Here is a 23407-nt window from a genome sequence, read left to right on the forward strand (position 1 = left end):
CCTATTGATGGGAGAACAGTGGCCATGGACAAAGGCTGTATATACTGTACAAACACGGCTCTGAGCGGCAGCACACTGACTCATTCTTCAGTGTGTGTGAGAACGGAGGGGGACCCCTTTCAGCTCCTTTGTGTTGGTGTCTGTCAACAGTGTAGTTGGAGGCAGAGCCCATTGTGGTGGCCAGTGTTTCGTATTGACACAGGGCCTCGCTCAGCTTGTTCCCAGGGTCCAACCTGAGGACTCATGAATAATGGAGAGAGGATCCTCAGGGCCAAGGTAGCTTGCAAGTCTGACTGGACATGTTATAAACCTTAAACTACAGTTTTATATGTCAGCAGGTAAAACTGGGGTCATGTCGACGGGGAACTTTGGTGCAGCCACCTGGAGCCGATGATTTGACCCTGTGAGAATCAGGCAAAGGGATGGTGCTTCATTCAAGTATGATAAGTACAAAAAACACAAAACATTTAAATCGCAGCTTTTTCCAGATCATGTAAATCTTTTTCACTTTTCCATCTTGTTTGAGAACATTATTGTATCCTCTCCCTCTAAGCCTGAACTGTCTTCTCTATTCTGAGTAAGCCTTTGCCTGAGGTAGGGGATAACTCTTTTCCACGTAGAGATCCATTAAAGCCTTTTAACAGTGCCTTTCATGTACTGTAGTCGAGACATGTCCATAATCTGTTTGTGTCCTCGGATTCCCAATGAAAATGCAGCAAAATAAACCAATTCATTTTAAAAGTCTGTTGCTTTTCAGAAAAGCAAGACAATGAAAATCCTATTTTAAAGTTAAGAGGGACTGATCAGAACTAGGTGTGCCCCACACCTTTGGCGCCAACAGGAGGCATCACTTCACGTCTGCTTCCCAGCAGGTCCCAACCATCTGCTGAGAGGCTCACACGACCTGAGCAACGTGCCCTCTCCTCTTTGCCTTTTTACACGGCTGCTGGATGAGGGGGAACCAGAGGCCAGGGTGGGCGCCGACCGTTCTGCATAGCCAGGATGAAGAGTGTCTGTGTGTGTGCGTCTGTGTGAGGCGGAGGTCAGAGAGGTGCCTCTTGCTTGTGTGCTTTGAGCTTTTTCATGCTTCCTGCTTTGATCTTCTCTCTCATCCCTTCATCCCACACGCTCCCTGTGCCTCAGGCTTCTGGTGTGCAGCACACCGACAGTGGGGCTGGAGAGGGCTGGGGATGGGGGGGTGGGGGTGGGGGGTGGGGGGTGACTGCCTCACAGAGACGCTGCTTGTTCTCTCAGTACAGGCAGAGGTGCAGGGAGAGCTATCCATGGGGTATAGTTACTGGGTGCAGAGTGCAGTGGGCGGAGGGTTCACCAGGAGCTAAAGTGATGCATACTGTACAGCTCTCTGCTCCTCTTTTATGCTCTCTTAGATGCCCCAACAGTGGGCTGGAATTCTTTTGTGAAAAACAACTGTCACAGTGCTTGGAGGGTGGCCTCCTGACCCCTTACAACATGGGAAAGTGCACCCCTCAGCTGGTAGTTATATAAAGCCTGCCAGAGTCATGAGGATCCTTGATAAATCACTCAGCTTGAGGCCTCTTATGTCTCTCTGCATCTCACATGGAACAATTATTTTGTGTAGGTCACTATAACGTGCCCCTTTCTGCTAAAGCTTTATATAGGCTGTGTGTTGCCATGTAATCAATGTGGCAAGAAGTGATAGTCGCAGAACAGCATGACATTTGTCATGTGAATATGTGTCAGAAAACATCCTTTATCCCTGTCCTGTGTCCCTCCAGATCTTGATAATCCTCACATTACCCTGAACACACGCACACACACATACACACACACACACACACACACACACACACACACACACACACACACATAGGCACACACAGAGTCCGCCCCACCCCACCTGCTGGGCTAAGACTGGGAAACACAGATGTGAAGGCACAGAGCAGAACCCCTAATTGAAGATTAATTGGAAGGGGGAAGCACTTACCTTTATTTAGACATGTGGTAAGTGTTAGGCTGTGACAAGCAACTCAACCATCTTAGCAGATGACTGCACTTAATATTTCATGACAAACTTTTAGAAAGGGGGGTGGTGTCGGGGTGGGGGTTGTTCTGCTGTGCAGCCAAATCGCCAACAAGATCATCCCTTTCAAGTATGACAGGGATCATTAATATCTCCCTGGTAAACTGGCAAGTGCTCTCCAACCTTTCCTGTCATTCATAAAAATTAAGATTACTGATGCAATCACACAGGTTTTGTAATGTTAATATGTTGGCAATGAACAATTACCAGAATAAGGGAGAACTTATTTTTATCATTGTCAGTGTTCCAAAGATTTTAATGAAAACTATCTGAAGATTACATTAAAAATAAAAGTTAGGACATTATAACTTTAAATGAACATATGATAAATTGAAAGACAGCATGTGAATTATAGATAGAAATAATGATGGAACTAACAGTGGGACTTTGGGATTCTGATGCATGTTTGTGCGAGTAAGGGGAAGAGAGAGAGAAAGAGAGAGAGAGAGAGAAAGAGTAAAGGGGTTGTCCTAACAGGCTTTCTGCAGATCACTGGCAGTTTGACTGCAGTGGAGAGTAATGGGGCTGGCAGGGCGGAATCAATTACTGGCCACAACAGATTTTCCCACAGGTCGGAGCTTGGGAAAGCAGTACTTTACTGCAGCGCAGACAGCTGGCACAGAGCATCCACTGGGAAAGGAGCCGGCTCACAAAAAAAAAAAAAAAAAAAAAAAAGGAGCTTTTTTTTGATAAACTTGTGACACACTATAAATTCTCTCTTTTTTGTTTCTCTCTTCTGTCTAAAAATATTAGTTGCTATAGTCACTAATCAATCAAAAATGCATCAGGCAAATAACAAACCTTTCATAACTCACCAAAAGCCTTGGCCTAGGTTTCGGAGGCTGTGTAACAGAGTTACCCATAGCATGATAGTTGATCCTCAGAGATAGACATGCTTTACAACACAGATTTCCCCCAGCAGTGACCAATCATGTCAGTGCAGACACACACACACACACACACACACACACACACACACTGCAGAAAGAAGTCATTTTAGGTTTTCTACAGCTTAACTAATAATTAATTTGGCCGGTGCCTGTGAGATTCCCTTTGCGTGATGTAAACCAGGAGATACATTTCAATTAGAGCCCCAGACTCCCCTCCGCCTTACCTCACACATATACACACAGACACACACTCCATTGATATGCAAACAATGTTTTTCCTGTGGCAACACAATGTGTGGCCTTAAAAGTAGCTTGCTCCATGGTTCTCCTTTCTCTGTGTCAACATCACGTGCTGTCTCCTGTTGTGCTTATTTGGGAACCAGTCTTATGATCTGCTTTCCCTCTATTGTGGACTTGCATTAGTTAGCTGGTAATGGGCAGCATTCTTGTAAACCTCATGAACAATATAATTGTTAGGGGCCATTGTGTAGGAGTGTGCAACATTATGGCGAAAGGGATGAAATATATTTTATTTATTCAGGTTGCGATTCAGGTCATCCATGTCTTTTTTTCAAGCCAGCACATAAAGTTGTCCACGTCAGAGTTCAAAGTATTGTTTGAATCTTTTTCGAAATGCTGCTCATGCCCTGTAATTGACTCTAAGCCCTGTAATTGGCAGCCGGTGCTGAGATCCTGGTGTCAGTATTACGACCTGAAGAGCTATCCTCAGAAGAAAAAAGCATTTACAAAAAAAGCTCCTGCTAAACAAAGAAACGAGGAAGTCAACATATCCTCCCTGGCTTTACCTATCCAAAAAGCACAAGGAGAATGGATGCCAACAAAGGCAGGAAAGTAAAGAATGAGATGGCGGGTGTATTACGGTCAAACAGTGGGTCTCAGGCCTGGTCTGGTCCCTGCCCAATATAGCGCCTGGGTGCTGAACCAGAGAGGACAGGCAGGAAGCTGTGGCCCATAGGATAACATTGTTGTATGGAAACTGTGTGGGAGACATTTCCCCCAGTCAGACAGCATGGGTGGCATTTTCTTACATAATGCCATAGCTTATGTATGTATGCAGCAAAGTTCATACCTTGTATATGCACATTCCACTCCATCTGAATAAAACATGGACAAGGGATGATCTCACACACACAAGTGTCCACCTCTCCCCCGCACCTCCCCCTCAACCCACACACACACACACACACACAAATGCAAACTTGAGTGCAGCAGTTGTTGAATGACAGGTATAAGATGTCAGGATGGTGTGCACACAGGATGCAGGCACGGCTGTGAGCGTCGCTGCTGCCGACAGCCCCAACGGTTGACATAGTAAATCAATCCTGATGGGAGGGTGGGTAGGACGGACGTGGATTTGAGGGAGGAGGAGGAGGAGGGGGCGTCCAATGGGACTGAGCCGGCCTCTGTCAGACACACTCAGCCACTCAGCCAGCCAGAGAGAGACTGTCGACGGGTGGGAGAACACTCGCCGGGAAGTGCTCACACGGAGATTGAGTTACCACGGAATTAGATCAGGGCTGTGGGAAACAGCACCTCCTAAACACACTCGCACACTCTCGGTCAACACACACATAAACACATGCAGACACACCAGCACACAATCAGGCCGCACTCTTGCACACAAAGAGTCACCAAGGGAAACCTAAGGGAAGATTGAGGAAGGCAGCTGGGCACACGCCAGTTTCAAACAAATGCTTGCTTATACCTCTTAGCTCCCTGGCACTGGTTTGAGAGTAGTTTCTTCAAATTGGTAGCAAGTTAGGAGGAAGGTCAACAGGCAGTTTGGCATGCTGGTCAAGTTATTATATGTAAAGATAATGTAGAGAGAGAAACAGGGCGATCAGACAGACAAATGAGCTCAAATTTAAAAAAAAAAAAAAAAAAAGATAATTTTATAGAATCTATGTCCAAATTTAGTCAATTGGGGTGGAGGCTGAGAAAATGCTGTGATGCCTCAGGTGAAAGTTCAAGGTTTTGGATGAAGAATCATAATTATGTTTAATAGACCCCAGAAATGTCAGCACTAATGTGTAGGACCTTGGCAGTCAGGTGTGAGGAGTGTGGATTGTGTCTGCCTAATGGAGACCACGTCAACCTGCCTGTCCTGTCGACCCAGTGGAAATGTAGAGTCCAATTACCATAATAGTATCATAAACAATACTGAAGTGATCCTGAATATACTCAAGCTGCCATTCAGCAGAGAGTCATGGAAAGGCCATGTATGGTTTAGTCAAAGAGCAGGGGGAGGGCTTGTAATGATCTAACTGGGATCTGTATCCAAATCTGTCCCACTAGCACTAAAAATTCTGGAGTGAGGAGCAATGCACATGACTACATGAGAAATCCTCTCCAGAGAGGGAGTATGCAGGCCTCGGGTGTTTTTCAGCACTGGATTATGCACATGTTAAGGTCTATAAATCCACAGAGTAGGAGTATGGGAATGTAGATATGCACAAAGTGGATGAAGGTAGGGATGATTTTCAGTGAAAGTGCGTGCTTTCAGGGAGGGGAGGGGAGGGGAGGGGAGGGTGGGGGTCAGTGTGTGCGTGTGTAGTGATAGTGATAGTGTGACGGCTCATCCACACTCACTGCATCAACAGAACGACTGAAGCTTGCACATTGTATCTGTCACCACTGAAGCCCCTCTGACATTCTGGGAACAGCGTGTTGGCCTGCAGTTGCTCCCCGGAATCAAGCTCTCATCCGCACTTGTCTAGCTCCCAACGCACCAAGTTAACAACTGACCTGATGGACAGAGCAGAGAAACAGCTGCTCCTCTACAAGGTACTGGAATGGAAGACAGCAGGAGGGGGGGGTCACGCTCCCACTGATGGCCTTACCAGACATGTCAGCCTCAATGCAGGAATTATCCCAGCCTCCAGTGCTGTCGTTTCCCAGACCTTGCATTCCTGACAAAGAGGAAAGACATGTGACTTTTTATAGTAATAGTGTTTAAATGTCCATTTACAGAATATGATGGCACTGCTGGAAGAAACTGTCAGATTATTTACTTTGGTAAAAGTAAAGTATCAAAAATAAGAGGAGTCATCTGCAGAATGGCCTCCGTGAATGATATCCTGATTATTATATAATTAATACTGATGCAATAACATCTGAGCAATAGTTTAATAATGTAGGAGATTAAGGTTAAAATTATCTACTTTATGCACTGATAATGTGTTTTGTAACCTCAATATGCAAAATAACAAGTAATTGCAATGAATGTAGTTTGGAGTGGAGTGGGAGTACCCTAAAATGGAAATACCCGTGTAAAGTAAAGTATCTCACAACTGTAAAAGGGTTTCAATAGTAAATACATTTTTTTGTTGGAATGGCAGTGACTAAAATCTACTCATATAACTTATTAAAACATAATATAACCAAAAATGAAAGTTGTGTGTATTTGAAATCATATACTTATTAGAATATTTGCCCTGAATTACATATAAAAACATGTGTCTTTATAGGTCTGTATATCTGTCTCTTTCTCCCTAATACAGATATAGAACAAGAGCCAGAAGGGATCAGTTACACAGTGGAACATAAACAATGAAAGCTGCCGTGTTTTATATAGTTTGCCCTCTGACCCAGGCGTATTAGTGGGGTCAAAATTATCACACCTTCCACAGACCACCCTTGCTCCCTATGCAGAGTGAGCCACTTATGTTTCGCTGCTTAGGCCTACACAGACTTGTTTGTTTTTTCAATATAGCTCATAAGCAAAGCATCCATCTGCGGTCGCATTAAGCTCAAGCTTCTAAAAACATTTCTGCTTCACAGCGGAGCAGAGCAAGGTTCACTGTTTTCACCCGCAGTGGATGAATGATTCCCTGGGAAGGTCTCCCTGTGCCAGCCAGTTGGGGAGGAGGTGGAAGAGAGAGGAGCAGTGGTGGTGGGGGGGTGTTTCCTAGGAGAGCCTGGCAACACTGACTGACTAATGTTGGGCCTCCCGGCTGATCAGTGCTGTTGTGGAACCACACAGCTGACAGCGGACAATGAACAACACACTCTGCTAATAGGCCGTGTGTCCTCCACAACACCAAAGAAGAAGAGGGCTCCTGCTATAATGGGGCCTGTTGCTCACGGACTAGGGTCTCAGCAGGGAAACTATGGGACCTGAGGCCAGGAGTGTACCAGCCAGCCTGAGCTGTCACAGGAGAAAGGACCAACCTCAGTGCCGTTCACAGGAAACACTCATGAATATCAAGTTTTTTCTGTTCATTCTGTGAAAAATGACGCACTGGACATCAATTTAAATCATTCACAAACATCTTCATCAGAGCTTTACCCTTTGAGATGTTGGGCTTGTTCGTTGATTCTTAATTTTTTTTTTTTTTTTTTTTTTTTTTTTTTTTTTAATTTGATTTTATTTTTCAAAGCGCATGTCACTCAAACGCCAGCTGGATTTTAACAGGCTCAGATGGTGTCAGGCACCGCCCACCTCATCCCGGGGACCCCGCCCCGCTCTCCGCGGTGTGAAAGTGATCCCAGCAGAAGCAGGTCTGATGTATAAACTGTTGCACGGAGCCTCTGGTGTCAGTGCACCGCTGGAGTTTTCTCTGCGAGGAGTGTCCTGCTCTCCGTAGGCTGTGTGGAAGAAACATGAAGCGAAGCCACAACTACAGCTCATCGGACAGCGAACTGGACGACACTGTTGAGGTGGAGAAAGACAGCGGCGACGAAAATGGGTAAATTCACTTTTTAAAAATCATGATTATTAGGTTGGGAGAATTTGTTATTAACTGACTGAAGCATTTGAACTGAATTTGTGTTTTTATTTGTCCACTTGTCGTTGTTGAGAGAGTGTATGTTCTGTTTCAATAAAAAAAATAATACTTTATTGCTGTTTTACCTTTCAGACAAATTGATTCTCACGGCTCGATGTCACCATCCACAACCACCCAAGTTCAAGCCAGAAAAAGGCGCAGAGGGGTCAGTAAACTCATTATCTCTGCTGCACTGATAGATGCCATTGTTTTCTCTAATCCTGACCTCAATTACATTGTGTCTTTTTTTTTTTTTTTTTTTTTTTATAGATCATTGAAAAACGGAGACGTGACCGAATCAACAACAGTCTGTCTGAACTGAGGAGATTGGTGCCAAGTGCCTTTGAGAAACAGGTAAATTGGTTTTACCTCCGCTCTTGTCGAGTAGAGACACATTTGCCTATACATGTTTTAGATTTAAAGTGACACAATTCTTTCTTTTCTCTTCCTTCACAGGGATCAGCTAAACTGGAAAAAGCAGAAATATTGCAAATGACTGTGGACCATTTGAAGATGCTTCATGCATCTGGTGGCAAAGGTAAGCGCCCCTTTTTTTTGGCTTCAGCTAACAAGTAAATAAGTTCATTCATAAAAATTTCAGTCACAGGTTTCTAGCCTCCTGACGCTGCTGTCTTCTCTGACAGGTTACTTTGAGGCTCATGCTCTTGCTAAGGATTACCGCAGCCTGGGCTTCAGGGAGTGTCTGGCAGAGACAGCTCGCTACCTGAGCATCATCGAGGGTCGGGACAGCACAGACCCCCTCCGCGTACGCTTGGTGTCCCACCTCAGCAACTACGCCTCTCAGAGGGAGGTGCACACTGGACTGGAACACTTGGCCTGGGGGTCTGCCTACGGAACTGCCCCTGCCCATCTCCCCCACCCCCTCCTCCTACAACACCCCCACGGCAGGACACCTGCATCCAGAAGTAACAGTAGCCCACCCTCCTCCTCCTCGTCTTCCTCTACATCTTCCTCCCCCTCCACTGAGGCATCTGGGACATCCAGACTCAGTGTCATGCCCCCCACAGAGTCCCTCAGGGTATCTCCCAACGGCTCGCTGCCCCTAAGTCTGCCTGTGCCAACATCCAAGCTTTCGCCACCGCTCCTCTCATCCCTGTCCTCGCTTTCGGCCTTCCCCCTCTCCTTCAGTGCCTTCCCTCTCGTCTCCCCGACGGCCCTCAGCACAGCGAGCCCCTCCTCCACCCTGTCAAAGCCTTACAGGCCTTGGGGCACAGAGATTGGGGCCTTCTGAAGCTAACAACTGGACTGAAGGCAACAGCTGAGCTGTGCCCACCACCACAGACTTGGCAGGACAACCTGCCTCATCTGTTTTGAAAGCAATAAAACAGAGGGGAACAAAGCAAACTGAATTTATTTTATCAAATATAAAGAATAAGTGGGAGAGGTTGCTGAAGGATGTAATTTCCACTCAGTATGTCATTACTCTAAAGGATTTTTTTGTTATTAGTTTAAATTGATAACTAATTTAGTTAACATGCACTGTCTCCAGGTTGAGGACTGATATGATGGTATGATATATGGGCCATACATAGATTTGCTGTAAGCACAAATTTATTGGTAATAGTTTGTAGACCAGATACTGAAACTTCTACATGCACGGACATCCGTATTTAATATGACATAGAGTTACTTAGTTCGGTCTGCTGCTTTAGAGCTTATGGAAAAGGATATGTATATTGTCTGTGCCATTGTTGGAAAACTAACTACTTGAGAACTGGAAACCTGTATTGCATTCTTGTATCTATTTTTAATATTTTGGGACCAATAAATTGAGTTTAAAAGTATAAAACAAACCAAACCGTTTGTCTCTGTGACATTTGCTCTTCTTAACTCTCTAGATACTCATATTGTTTTCGTAATGTGTGATGAGTGGCTATTTTTTCTATATTCAAGCTACAAACTCCCATATGCCAGCAGGCTGCCCTGTGATTAAGACCATAGCTATAATCTGCAGGTACATTTATGTTGCAATCCCATGGAAGTTAATAATAAGCCAATAAAGTTAATCATAAGCTAATAAGGTCTCGGTTATTAACTGAAAGGCAATTCCTTTACTGTATGCCAGGTGAGTAACCAAATCCGAGAGCATTGTTGCCCTCATGAATACCCAGGAAATCATTAAGAGCCAGAGGAAATCCTTTACAATGTTGCCCTGACCTCACCAGCTTGGGTTGGTCTGAAACGGAGACAATAGTGTGAACAGGATGGGGACATTGGAGGAAAGCGGTTAAAAAGTAACAACAACACACAGACAGCTGGACCAATAAATCACTGCTCAGCTCTGAGGACTTGTTTCTGGTCCAATCTTAGAGACACCATTTTTTGGAGGTTCGCTGTTTTAATGACTCACTTTTATCCGTCCATGCAGCACCTCAGGCTTCCAGGAGGGGCAGCCACTGTCTGTGAGCTGTTCCCTGAGGGCGTAAGCCACATGCTGTTAATAATAAATGAAGTGTATCGTCTTCCTGTGAGAAATTAAATATCAGTCAGTTGAAATCACAGTAAACAAAAGGGTCTGTATTTGATGCCCTTTGAGTGCTAATGGACGACACAAACCTCTGAATGGAGCTGCTATTTCAATTTCAAATCCTTGTGATTCTCACGAGTAGACGAAACACAAATGACCAAGCAGATTCAATTACAAAGTCAGTGTTTTTGTTATTATATGTCTGCTGTGTTTGCATTTGGAATATTGTGAACTTTTGCCCTATTTTCATGGAGGGGAGGGGGGAGATGTGGGCACCAGTTTGATTTCTCTGGCCTAAATAAAGCTACTACTGCCACCTGCTGGAAAAACATCACATTTCTGTGGTCTTCATGGCCGATGGTTGATTCTGGATTTGTTTTAAGTTGATTATATGAAGGTGATTATGTGTTTATATGTTTATTATTCAGTGAAAGTGAACTCAGTCTTGTGTGTGTGTGTGTGTGTGTGTGTGTGTGTGTGTGTGTGTGTGTGTGTGTGTGTGTAAAATTATGCCATAAATGAGATAAAACTCCAAACAAATTAACGATTAACTGAAGATAAATGAAAACTCAACTAGGGGAAGACTGTGATTCTCAGGATGTGTAGATAACTGGTTCTTTTATTTGGCAGTTTACATTTTCCCTCCTCATTTAGCACAGAAAATTATTAGATGGTGCATGCCATGTTCACAGAACCCCAAACCTTTATTCAGCAAAGCTTTCACAGAGAAATATATGAAGGGAGAAACACAAGCAGCAGAGGATGCAGGCAGATATCAGTGGTACTGTATATTAAAAAGAGACTAGTTCAGTGTGCTGAATGTAAAGCATCCTGCATCCATTCTTTATCTAATCCCCTAAAGAGAGCAGACGCTAATGATGCCTAAAGGTAAATTCGCATTCACATACACCCACACAGACATACATTATGTTCTCACTATCAATATCAAGGTGGGAGCAACAGCACATTCCACTGTCCAAGACACTATGCATGGTACCAGTATGGTGTCGTAACATTCAAGAGATTAATCCCCAAAAACAGAGCTTTTAATTTGGCTGAAGATGGATTCATTGGGAAATGGCGCTGTCAGGGTAAGTGGGAATCTGCAAGTATATAAACAGTTGCTCCCATTGGGCAAAGACATTCTTAATAACAATAAAGCACCTCTCAAGTCCAATATCAAGCTCATCTCAGAGGAAGTGGACACTTTATCAAACTGTGGGTTTGGCGTTTTGTTAAATTCCAAGCGTGCGTGTTGAGATTGAGAAGGTGTGCGTGAGGAAGATACAGATGGGATTACGTTGATATCTTGAGGAGTGTGTAGCCTAGGTACACCAACCGTCATTCTTCACAAAGACACAGAAACATCATCGTCATGACATCATCAGGAAACAACTGCAAATGTCAGTCCACAGCCAACTCACAACACCGAGGGCTTTCACAAGAAAATGGTTGTAGAGTCAAATTTCAAGAACTGAAACAATAATCAATGACAAACAAAATGTTTGAAATTGTACAGTGCAGTACAATACGATCTTTGTATGTACTTCACCTACCGTCATAGATAGATAGATAGATAGATAGAGAGAGAGAGAGAGAGAGACAGAGAGACAGAGAGAGAGAGAGAAAGAGAGAGAGAGAGATTTGGGAAAAAAAAGTATTTACAAAACAAAAGCCATATTCTCGCACTTTCTCCAAAATCAACAAATCCATTCAATTCTCAAGATGAGTGTTATTGATTTTTGTATTGACGGATAATACTGATAGTAGTGAGTATTGGTGGTGTGGTGTGTTGTGATGTGGTGGTGAGGTCCTCGAACCTCTCGGCCTCCAGGGTTGGGTGTCTGTTCTGAGGAGGGTGAGGGCAGGGGCGGGGAAGGGGGACGGGACTGGATGGAGGGATGTAAATGGACCATGGAAGTCAGGTCTTGTGTGAGGCTTATGCTGTCAGCTCTTCCCTCAGCTCTTTGTTCCTGCGCACCACGGCTGCATGTCTCTCCTGAAAACACCACAGCAACAGAGGGTCATTAGTCGTCAGGACTGACACATCGGACTTGGACCTTTGTGCTTTCTTTGTGCAGACATGTGACAACGATTCTGCATTGCTCACCTTCTCCTGTAGACGTTCAATCATGGCTGCCAGAAGGGCTTCACGGTTCTCCTTGATCTGCTCCATCTTCATCTGGAGCTTCTCCTCAGCCATCTTGCTGAAGTTGCTGTTCTCTTCCATGGCCTTTAGCAACACGTCCCTCTCATGCTCTCGCTTTTCTGCCAAAGCCCTCAGCACCTGGGCTTCTTGGTACTAAAAATGCACGGCAAAAATAATACAGTGACTGAGTCATTTTCAGTGGTTTATTGTCCGAAAGATTTATTTTCTCCATTTTAAACCCCCAAAGCTATTTTAAACAAGTGAAACACTCACCTTCCTCCGTTCCTCAGCAGCCTCCAGTTTCTTCTCAATGTCCTCCAAAGAGATATCTCTCTTGGGGGGTGAGGGGAGGTTGTGGGCTCCATCTGACACTGGAGACTGAGGCTTGAGAATCACCTCAAAGGCCTGGCCCGAGGCCCGTTTGTTTATAGGTTTGACCTCCATGTCTGTAAATTAGACAATCACAATGATAACACCAATGAAATCAATGTCCTATAATAAACTATATCAGTCCAATAATATGCCATTTGTACTTATGTCTGTATTTACAGGGCAGCTAAAACATCCATGGGGGGCAATTTGTACGACCCAAAAGAAGCTGAGCTGATCCATACCTTCAAACTCACACATGAGCTTGTTGCGTGACTCTGGGTAGAAGCAGGAGCAGATGAGGGAGAGAACAGACAACTCCTTCATCTTCTCTTTGTATGCTGTGGGAACATAAACACACGGCATAGCATGAGTCTCTCTGTGAAAAACAGGTTCATGAACACCCAGTTAAAATGACCTCTCTCCCAAATACCACCGTACAAACAATGAGCAAATATGCATGAGGTATTTCTAGATTAAAATATTTTAAATCAGGAATGAAAAATGGCTCAATAAACCAATTTGCATGAGATGGGCCCTGCATTAATGATGGTGGGGCCTTAAAGTCTAAAATGTATATAAGCACTGTGCTGCTTAATAATTTGTTGGATGAATATGTTCTGAAAGAGTAGTTAAGATCAAACAAGCGTTACTATTACTTCTTCTTTCCGAATATATTTTTTATTCAGATTTTACTATAGTAAAGGACAATTCAAACAACACAGTCAGTAATAGCCCCACCCAACCCACTCCAGCAATCTGTAACATCAGGAGAAAGTGACAAATAAAAGTGACAATAACGTGTGACAAAATAATAAAACAAAAATAAATGAATAGATAGATTAATAAATAAAACATTTAGTCCATATGTGTTAACAGCACCATTTGCTGGCAGGGATAGTGGGACATTACTGTTACCTTAGTGGATGTTGTAATAACACATCTCTGATGTATTTGAATCAAGAAATCAGAATGCCTTGTCCAATATCAGCTTGCAATCTGCATTAGATGAGTGACAGCATAGACAGCCTGTGGGACACGTTATTCAATGTCCTGTTGAATTCTCAGCTGTTTGTCCTGGTTCGTCATGATCACAAACATTACAAGCACGTACATCTGTCTTATCCCTATCTTGCTATTGAGTGTTGCTGTCATAACTGTCAAATACAGTTGATTAATGATCTTTTTTTTTTTCTTGCCCTTCCTTTTCTTACAAGTTCCTTTGATTATTTTCTCTCTGCGAATTTCTCTCACATTTCCCATGTTCTTCCTGTGTTTGACAAAGTGCCCAGAGGACTACAGATTGTCAGGGCTGCTAAGCCTTCTGCTGCAAAGGCCAGTGTGTGAAGCAGCCCCTTGCTGCAGGGCTGGCCTGCCTCCCACCCAGCCATGCACCTGTCTACTCCGCTACATCTCTGCCACCATACGCAGTATGATGAAGCCAGTCTGCATAGGATACTGTATTTTAAGATGACCAAATTGCTTATGTCAAGATGCCATACATGTTTTCGATACATGCAGAGGCTAAAGATACCATGGAAACAAATATGCCAAATGCCTGGCCTACAACAATAACTGCCCATCAGAGGGGATGACTAATGCATGATACAGTGTAGTTATTATCTGTTAGTATAAGGTTCAGTTTGCTCATTCTTAGACCTAATTGTGTGGAATTGACAGAGACTTTTCATTTGCACATATGTCAATAGTCTATTTCAGCAAAATAAATGACAGCACATCTGTCACAGCTGGTGATGCATCCTTGGCATGGCAGGAATAAGAAAAGCTTTAGAGATGAATAAAAGGAGCAATCCCAAATAAATGAACCGATTAAACAATCACATCTAGGTTACAGAAGAACGTTTTTATATAACCAGATTGGAACTGCTTAGGTTTAATTGTAGCAAGGTAATGTAAAAGTCAGACTGATGAAGCCCTCTCAGCTTCGCTATCGGCTAAATGGTGGGCAGCCCAGCATCTTGGGTGGGGTCCGTCTGCATTATGCTGCATGTTGGGGCCGCTGTAGCATGAACAGCAGGTGCAGCGTTGTAAATAAAGCTGTCTATGGCCAATCCATGTCGTCTAATTATCCACTGTTTCACAATCCAAGCACAGATCAAATGAGGAATAACACATTCACACAGATGAGGATAATAAAGGAGACATTTCAGGAACCTGAACACGCAGGACGCTTCGGCTTGCAAACCCATATTCTTGCTACATTACCAGACTCGGTGCTGAGACAATAGGCCAATAGTCGATAGAGACATTTTCAAACTGTGTGAACCATTTTCATTCGTTTCAATCCCTAAAAAAAAAAAAAAAAAATTGAACATTTGTCATTGGAGCCCTTACAGACACACGACCACCAGGCGATGGACCACACCAGGGCCGCCACGGAAACGCTGCATCTATTCACAAGTCCACCCATCCATACATCCACCCATGCATCAGTTTTAATAGGATCGGCCTGAATATGCTCACCGGTTGCTATTTTAGCCATGGCTGATGTATTTTCCTCGGAGGGGATGCTGTAGCTCTGCTCAGGTGAACGGTGATGCTGCTTAAGGCACTGAGTCAGCGAGTAGACCGGGGTATGATCGGATGGCAGACAGGAGGTGGGCACGCACGGGAGCGCGCAAGCAGACCCTCCTCTGTCCTCTGACGCGCGGAGCGGTTTCCAGCATCCACCGTGGGCCTAACCCTGCACAGCTGACAGTTAAAGGACAGACACACAAGGCTGATAAATATGTTCTCCTGACCGGATTTTTTTGGAAATGCCTTGCACTGGATCCACGTTTATGGAGAAATATAAACAAGTCCACACCGAGACACAAACCACCAATGCAGCCAATATTGATTAAAAACGTAGTCCTGATAACTACACTTCTGCGCAACAGAGGATAAAATATTTGCCTTGCCAGGTATATGAAAGAGCATCAAATTAACCCATTTAGGTCATTTTGCGAATACAAAGAGTCACTGTATCTTGCAAGTTCTCATAAAACTGGCTAATAAGATTAGGGACAAGCTACTTTCCAGGGTAAAATATCTTACTAGTAACGCTTACTTGTCAAAAATATTAGAAATGCTGCTTGCTATTAGCCAGACTGTCCAATTTATTGTCAACATTTAGATGCGTCATTTAACGTAGGTATTGGCCTGTGTAGTAGCTACTGTTACTACTTGGATAAAGGCAGTCCGAGATAACTGTTGTATAACCAGATATTTGAGGGAATTTCAGTTGAATCCAGTGACACCAGTCAAACTTCTTGAAATCTGAATGTTATTAAGTAATTGAAATTGAAAACTGACATGAGTATTGAGTACAGTATTTGCACAGGAAAGTATTTAGATACCTAATGGTGTCCAACAAAGGAGTTCACTATACCCTGAAGAGACCAGAAGAAAGTGGAGGTTATGATGATAGAAAAAGGTCTGGAAGAAAGAGGGTTACTACAAAAGCAGAGGATAAACATATCATTATCACCAGTAAGAGAGATCGGCAAAAAACAGCACCACAAATGAGGACGGAAATCACCATGACAAGGTCAAAACCCATATCTCTGACAACTGTGAAAAGACATTTGAGAAAGGCTGGTCTGAAGGGTTGTGTATCTGCAAAAAAAACACTACTATGGGGATGTTTTGCAGGTGATAGAGCAGGAGATTTGTTTGAAGTAAAGCATATCGTGAAGAAGGAACAGTACCACTCCATCCTCCAGCATCATGCAGTTCCATCTGGACTAAGACTTGCGGGTCGAAAGTTTGTTTTGCAGCAAGATAAGGAGCATTCTTCCAAGCTCTGTCGGGGTAACCTAGACAAAAAAGAAGAGGAAGGTGATCTTCGAAAGATGGTTTGGCCCCCTCAGTCTCCACACCTCTCTCCAATTGAGCTTGTGTGGGACAAATTGGATCGATCAGTCAGAAAAGTGCATCCCACGAATCAGCAGTCTCTCATTGATGAAGTTAAGAAAGATGGGAAAGCAATTCCTGTCACATACCTTAAAAAACTTGTGGAACGAATGCCTCATATATGCCATGCTGTTGTTAAAGCCAGAGGAGGTTACTATGAAGAAAGTAAAGTCTAAGCAAGAAAACCCCAAATACCTAATAATTACAGTAAAAATGTACTCTGATAAGTACATAACTTTTGGCCTGTAGTATATATATATATATATATATATATATATATATATATATATATATATATATATATATATATGAATCCTCCTGCTTAAGCATGTCAGGGTGCTTCTTGCAGCAAAGAACTTTAACACGAATCCAGAACATGAAACAGTTTCAGATGGCATGAGCTTTATTAAAAATCCTGAGGAATTTCTTTCTCTCAAACTGAGTGACAGTTCAGTTAAATGGTTAAGGAAAAATACAAGACAGAACAAAAATTAAACTCAGTCCACAACAGTTTATTGTGATGGTGAAATCAACCAAAGGATAAATAGAAGGCAGTGCATAATTTTAAAAAATTCAGTGATTATTCTATACACATTAAAGGTATTGCTACTGGTGAGCAGGAATGCATGTATATAAAAAATAGCTTAAAGCTCATGTTACTGCTTTCCATTGTGTTTTCAGCGTCAAGAGAAGATACCCAGAATTTGATGCAGTTTGCATACCAGTGTAATGACTGTTACTTTTAGTTACCTGCTGCTTTGGCCTTCAGCTGCTTCTTAATATAGTAGCCAACCAGTATCTGAGGACGTTGCTGGTAACTGACAAGGACTTCATGAGAGCTGGTCAGCTGATCCCCCTTCAGCCGATCCAGTAACGTCACACAAACCACTGCCGCTTTATTCAACAAGAAATGAAGGATGGAAACTGAGCAAGGTTTGAAGACAAAATTCTGTGCCTTACGACACTGAAAAACTTGCCAGCAATAATATAATCTGATATTGCATTTTTCTTACCTCGTAGGCCACTCATTTTGCACATAGCAGCAAACACTGTTGACTCCATTTCAATATTGCAGATTCCTGCTTCTTTGGCTTTACTGAGGTACTCCTGTTTATCCTTCTCAGTGTAGGAGCAGAAAGCACCATCCAAACGGGCTTGCCCTGGGTAATTGATCACATTGAGAAGGTAGACAGGAGGATACTAAGAGATGTACAATACAGCTGAACCACTGTACATGTCTGTGAATAATGTCATTAACACATCAATGCAGCAGAACATACCTTCATAGAAATCCAGTGTGCACATGGTGTTGCCTATCACTGTCTCAAACTGGTTCAGCTCTTTGCTGCACTGCAACAGCTCCTCAGCCAGGCTTTGGTCCAGATCAGTATCACGCGCCACCGTCTTCCCCAGGATCACCTGCTCAAACTTGGGCTTGAAGGTGTCATCCAGTGGCTGTTTGGTAACGACAACAGTGCCAGGCTCAAGCCCTAAAAACCAAAAATGGTGAGTGAGGTAAACAATTTCTAAACTAAAGGTAAAGAAAGCATAAATTAAAAGACATTTCTTACATGTGTTCAAATGACTGATAAATACTATATTAAGTTGATTAAGAATCCTGTTCATTTTCAAATTAAACACTGTCAAAGTAATTCATAAAAGCCTATCTTAAATTATTTCAGATAAGTTTAGTTTAGTACTATACACCCTTTAGCCATGCTGGAAGATATATATCTGTTCTGTAAATTCAAAGCTGTAACAGAGGACAACTACTGGTTTATAGCATAGTTTAAAAAAAAAATGGTTTGTAGGCCTATATATTTTAGAAAGGATTTCAGTAACTTACTTTAATAAAAGTTAAAAACAAAAGTATCAGTTTTCTCTCATTCACAAAATAGGAGAAATAACATTATCTAATAGCAACTGTTTACAAAAAGCCATATTAGATGACAAGTCTAAGGGAATTTGGGCTCCCTCTTGTGGTAAAAGTAAGAACATGTGCCCTTATGGACAAAACCAACTTATCTAAGTTCAGTGAATCTATTTAGAGAATCACAGGAAACTAGCATCTTTGGAGTGATAGCACTATTTAAGGTTTGATTATGTATAATCAGATGTATTTTCAGGCACTTACCTGAAAAAAATATTTTCAAATAATTAACTTACCAATGCCACCTGAAGTCCCAATGCGTATAATTGTAACATCTGTGCAACGTGCATGATGGAGGAGTTTGATTAGTTCGTGCAACATTATTGCAATAGACGAAATGCCCATGCCATGCTGAAAATAAAGCAGACAGTTTTTTTAATTGAAGAACATTGTTTTGTATAAATAGTATAGCTTTTATTTACAAAAGAGAATGAAATTATCTTGAGATAAACTTGTTGTATTTTGAACTTTTGTTCATACATACACTGACGGAGAGTACAGAGCCAACTTTGTACATGACATAGCGGTCCGTTCCAGCACAGATATTTGGATACTCTGATTTTGGGTCTTCCATACCGAGCTCAGCAGCAATGTACTCAATGAATAATTTCATTCTTGAGGAGCTGCCCCCAACAAACACAAACTAAAAGAAAACAAAAAAAACATAAATATTTGCTAATAAAGATGATTTTGGGGTTGATTTCTTTTGCACAAATTAAAAAAAAATATTACTTTGACATCACCAAACATAGCTGGTAGGTCATGAGTCCCTGTTCCCAGACTGAAGTGGTAGAGGATGTCATCTGTCAGTGCATCCAGGTGTGGGTTCTGCACACAAACAGGCCTTAAAGGGGGGAAAAAGAACAGATATTAAAGGACCAGTTCTAGATTAACAGTCCAGTTGAATTAGCACCTCATTAATTCACTAAAGAAATCAGAGATCTGGGCAATGATGTTGAGGTCTGAGACCAAGCAAAGTCCATTCAACCAAATCCAGTCTTCATGAACATTATATTGTTTTGTTACAGGACCAGCATTTTCTGTATGTTTGACAGCTAAACCACATCAATTTGTTTCAGGTTTTTTATGTAGGCTTAGGCTACAAAAAATGCCCTGACTTTGAGGACCCAGATTAATGACATGATATTATGACACCCAATTGTTTGCTCATTTCCTCATTTTAATAGTTGGCCATCAGAAAATAGGTTTTGAAACAAATACATATAGGGCATGAATTTGGGACTGGACTTGAACCTCTCACCTGCTGCATGACATGTTTGGCTTATTGTCCTTTGAGTCAGTCTTCCTGAAAAACTATAGAAAACGGTTGTTTTTTTTACATTTTTGATACGGTGACCAGTAACAAAACCTCACCGTATTAGCCTCACCGCAAACTCTATTCGGGCAATTAAATATACATATTTCAAATTAAACACCCCAGCAGATGGCACCACACAGCAGCAGGGGGAAAAGAGAAAATTACCTCGGTAACTGAAATAAACAATACATTTTTAAATCTTTAATCTTGAATCTTTACCTTCAAGATAAACCAACAGGACTATAAAAAATACAATACAAACAACAAATACAATAGAAACAGACACTCACTTTTGGTATCTTACTGTTGGACTGCGTCGAGCACGATCACCAAATCAAATTGAGGACTTTTTTTTCAAGATGCAGTTTTGTGGTCATACAGTAAATATTTCCCAGCTGTGTTATGAACAAGTGTCAACTCTGGCACAGTGCGTGCGTGCGTGCGTGCGTGTGTGTGAATTTGTTGCGTCCCACTCTAGCATTCAAGTCAACACTATTTCTTGGCATGAGACATAAGGACAGAGGTTTAATAATATTAAGCCTACACAATATCATTATACTATTATCATGTGATATTATTGCTGTTATTTTTGTTTTGTTGTGTGATTCATGAAGTTCATTCATGAACTTCATTTACTATGAAGGCTATTTGTAGGTGTACAGTTAGTACAACTGGGTCAAATATAGCCACAGATGTTACAATTTTTAATAAGCATTAAAAAAAGGAAAAATCTAAATGTTTTATTGTATTTAGTAGGAAATTGTTGAGGATGTAATGAAGCTTCATTTTGTTCACACATCTACATTTGAAAACAGGTGACTCAAACACAAGAGGTGGAATATAACAACAATTCCTGGTTAATACTCAATTAAAAATGACCTGAACCCATGCATGTAAGGATTACTGAACAGACCTACAGGGTACAGGGTCGGCACCCTTAACTGTTTTTTCTTGTTTGAAAGTCACAGAGTTCAGTTAAAAGACAGGCAGAACTGTCCGTCTGTCTGAGATACAAAACTACCACAAAGAGACAAAAAATCAGCACAAAGAGATTCAAAGTGAACACAAAGAGACACAAAAGACTATGAACTACTCATTCTGCAAGGGGGGTTTACTTGTCTATGTCCATAGTCTCATCTATGTATAATAACAAAATATAATAATAAGAATACTTACTACTCCTCTTTCTCCTCTCAACCCAACTGGTTGAGTCCTTGAGTGCGGATCTGTTGGAGGTTTCTTTCTGTTAAAAGGGAGTTTTCCTTTCCACTTTTGCCAAGTGCTTGCTCACTGTGAAAACTGTTGGGCTTGACCTTACCCGGTAAAGCGCCTTCAGATAAGGCATGTCATCATTTGGCGCTATACAGAGAAAATTGAATTGTATGAATGGACCCAAATAAACGTCTTGTCTGTTATGAGCTGATCACTTCCTACCGTCTGTCCCCTGAAGGCCTTAAGTTTTGTTACTGTCCACAAAAGGCAAGAAAAAATATTAGGGATCTTTGTAAATGATATTTAATACTTTGAATTACCTTCTATGGCCTCATTTTGAGGGAACCGAATTCAGTGCTCTTCCAAGACTGTTGACACTGGTGATAACTTACTACACACCCTACTTCTCAAACCCCCCAAGAACAAGGACAGGGTGGGAATAAAAATGCTCTGGGCTTTTAACTCAGACTGGCCCACCAAAACCATTATGGTGACACATACAACCCATGTTACACTCCAGGAATCAAGTGGTAAACAGAGCAGAAATTAAGAATTTAGATTGGACAGGGCAACAGTAAATACAATACCAAACATTTTATTTTTAGTAGTTATTCTCCCTTTCTGTAAAAATTCTGTCAATGAGCTGGACCAAACCATGGGCTGTGGCCCTGAACTCTCTCTGCTGCTCTGTCTGCAGAGTTACTCCTGCTAGATGCACAACTAGGTTAAGTATTTTCTGCATTTTAACTTATGTATTCTGAGCTTTTAAGCTAACACAGACAGAGCACTTAAAATGCTGAAACCTGCCAAGAAAGCTGTTAGGAGTCCTGACCATATTGACTCTTGCTAAGAAACAGTGTCCTTCAGTGAATTTTTTTTTACAGACCCCTAATTCCAAATTTCTATAAAACAAAAACAAATCAAATACATTTGTCACACCCAGGCTAGGACACAGGACACAGACACAGGATTGCTTCAATAAAAGTCTTTATTGCAAAAATCAGATTTTAATCCTCCTAGACCGAGTATCAGAAGCAGACTAAGAAAATTAGCTCTAATGTAAATCCCTATAGGAGAAGCATGGCTACAAAAGGTACCAAAATAATGATCGCTCCACTAAAGGAGGAAAACACAAAAGACTATGAAACGTTAAAAGAAACAGAAAATCACTCCCGCTACGGAGGCAAAAGAAATAACAAAAGTCAAAACAAAAAAAACAAAAAAACTCTCCTGAAAACTGGAGGCACTATGCTATGAAACTTACAACTGAAACTTTCTCATCTGGGAGGAACCGGAACAAAAACCAAATGGAACTGGGTACAGGACTGAGACAAGACTGTGGTAGGCTGTGGTGATGGCACGCAGACATCGACGAAGACGAACACACTGGCACAAGACAAAGGGAGACGCAGACTCAAATACATAGGGTAACAAGGGACAGGTGGAAACACTCAACAGGCAATCAGACCGAGACACACAAGGAAGGGCAAGTGACCTGAAACGAGAGGAGAGTTACTTTTCAAAATAAAACAGGAAATGACAAGACAAGACATGGAGACAGGACAAAAACCCAACTTGACCTCACCGCGGTGTGACAGAACCCCCCCTTCAAGGGCTGACACCTGACGGACCAGGCAACTCAGGATGGCCCCTATAAAAGTCCTGAATAAGGGAAGGGTCATCTATGTAACTCCGTGGAATCCACTGTCTCTCCTCTGGCCCGTACCCCTCCCAGTCCACTAAAAACTGTTTTCCCCAGCCTCTGTTGCGCACAGCTAACAGTCTCTTTACTTTATAAAGTGGACTCCCATCGGCTGCTTCCAGAGGCGGTGAGGGCTTGGTGGCCGGAACCATGGGACTATCTTTAGTGGGCTTAACCTGACTGACGTGGAAAGTGGGGTGGACACAGAGGGTCCTGGGCAGACGGAGACGAATGGCAGCTGGACTGATGACCTTGGTGATGGGGAAAGGACCCACGAACCGCGGTGCCAGCTTCTTAGAGGGAACCTTGAGGTGAAGATCTTTGGCTGACAACCACACTCTCGGGCCCGGGCCGATACTCGGGTGCGGGATGGCGTTTTCGGTCTGCTGCCCTTTTGACTCTGGCCCCCTGACGGATGAGCACTTGACGGGCAGCAGCCCAGATGCGGTGGCAGCGGTGAACCAGGGCGTGGGCAGAGGGAACTGACACTTCTGGCTCCGAGTCAGCAAACACAGGAGGCTGGTAGCCATAGGCACACTTGAAGGGGGAGAAACCTGTGGCTGAGGTGGGTAGAGAATTGTGGGC

At 42.6% G+C, this 23407-nt stretch overlaps 3 protein-coding genes across 3 annotated transcripts; 1 reads left to right on the top strand and 2 right to left on the bottom strand.

Moving 5' to 3' along the window:
- Window positions 1-7428: 7428 nt before the first annotated feature.
- On the top strand, window positions 7429-9774 carry LOC139613607 (hairy/enhancer-of-split related with YRPW motif protein 1-like). The gene is made up of 5 exons (XM_071470397.1): window positions 7429-7661; window positions 7833-7905; window positions 8010-8093; window positions 8196-8277; window positions 8384-9774. The coding sequence occupies exons 1-5, from the start codon at window positions 7576-7578 to the stop codon at window positions 8989-8991; spliced, it is 933 nt and encodes a 310-aa protein (XP_071326498.1). The 5' UTR covers window positions 7429-7575; the 3' UTR covers window positions 8992-9774.
- A 1038-nt stretch (window positions 9775-10812) lies between these two features.
- On the bottom strand, window positions 10813-15393 carry stmn2a (stathmin 2a). The gene is made up of 5 exons (XM_071470307.1): window positions 15230-15393; window positions 12991-13086; window positions 12650-12822; window positions 12338-12529; window positions 10813-12226 (listed from the first exon to the last, which is right to left on the bottom strand). The coding sequence occupies exons 1-5, from the start codon at window positions 15246-15248 to the stop codon at window positions 12167-12169; spliced, it is 540 nt and encodes a 179-aa protein (XP_071326408.1). The 5' UTR covers window positions 15249-15393; the 3' UTR covers window positions 10813-12166.
- Window positions 15394-17138: 1745 nt separating this feature from the next.
- On the bottom strand, window positions 17139-19898 carry LOC139613659 (uridine phosphorylase 1-like). Its single transcript, XM_071470466.1, has 7 exons — window positions 19852-19898; window positions 19323-19434; window positions 19075-19233; window positions 18827-18941; window positions 17941-18150; window positions 17674-17820; window positions 17139-17554 (listed from the first exon to the last, which is right to left on the bottom strand). Exons 1-7 carry the CDS (start codon window positions 19863-19865, stop codon window positions 17403-17405), a joined length of 909 nt encoding a protein of 302 aa, XP_071326567.1. The 5' UTR covers window positions 19866-19898; the 3' UTR covers window positions 17139-17402.
- Between the last annotated feature and the right edge of the window lie 3509 nt (window positions 19899-23407).

The sequence above is a fragment of the Trachinotus anak genome, unplaced genomic scaffold (assembly GCF_046630095.1).
Source record: "Trachinotus anak isolate AG129_WGS33_773 ecotype Australia unplaced genomic scaffold, CSIRO_AGI_Tana_v1 ptg000032l, whole genome shotgun sequence".
NCBI classification, from domain to species: domain Eukaryota; kingdom Metazoa; phylum Chordata; class Actinopteri; order Carangiformes; family Carangidae; genus Trachinotus; species Trachinotus anak.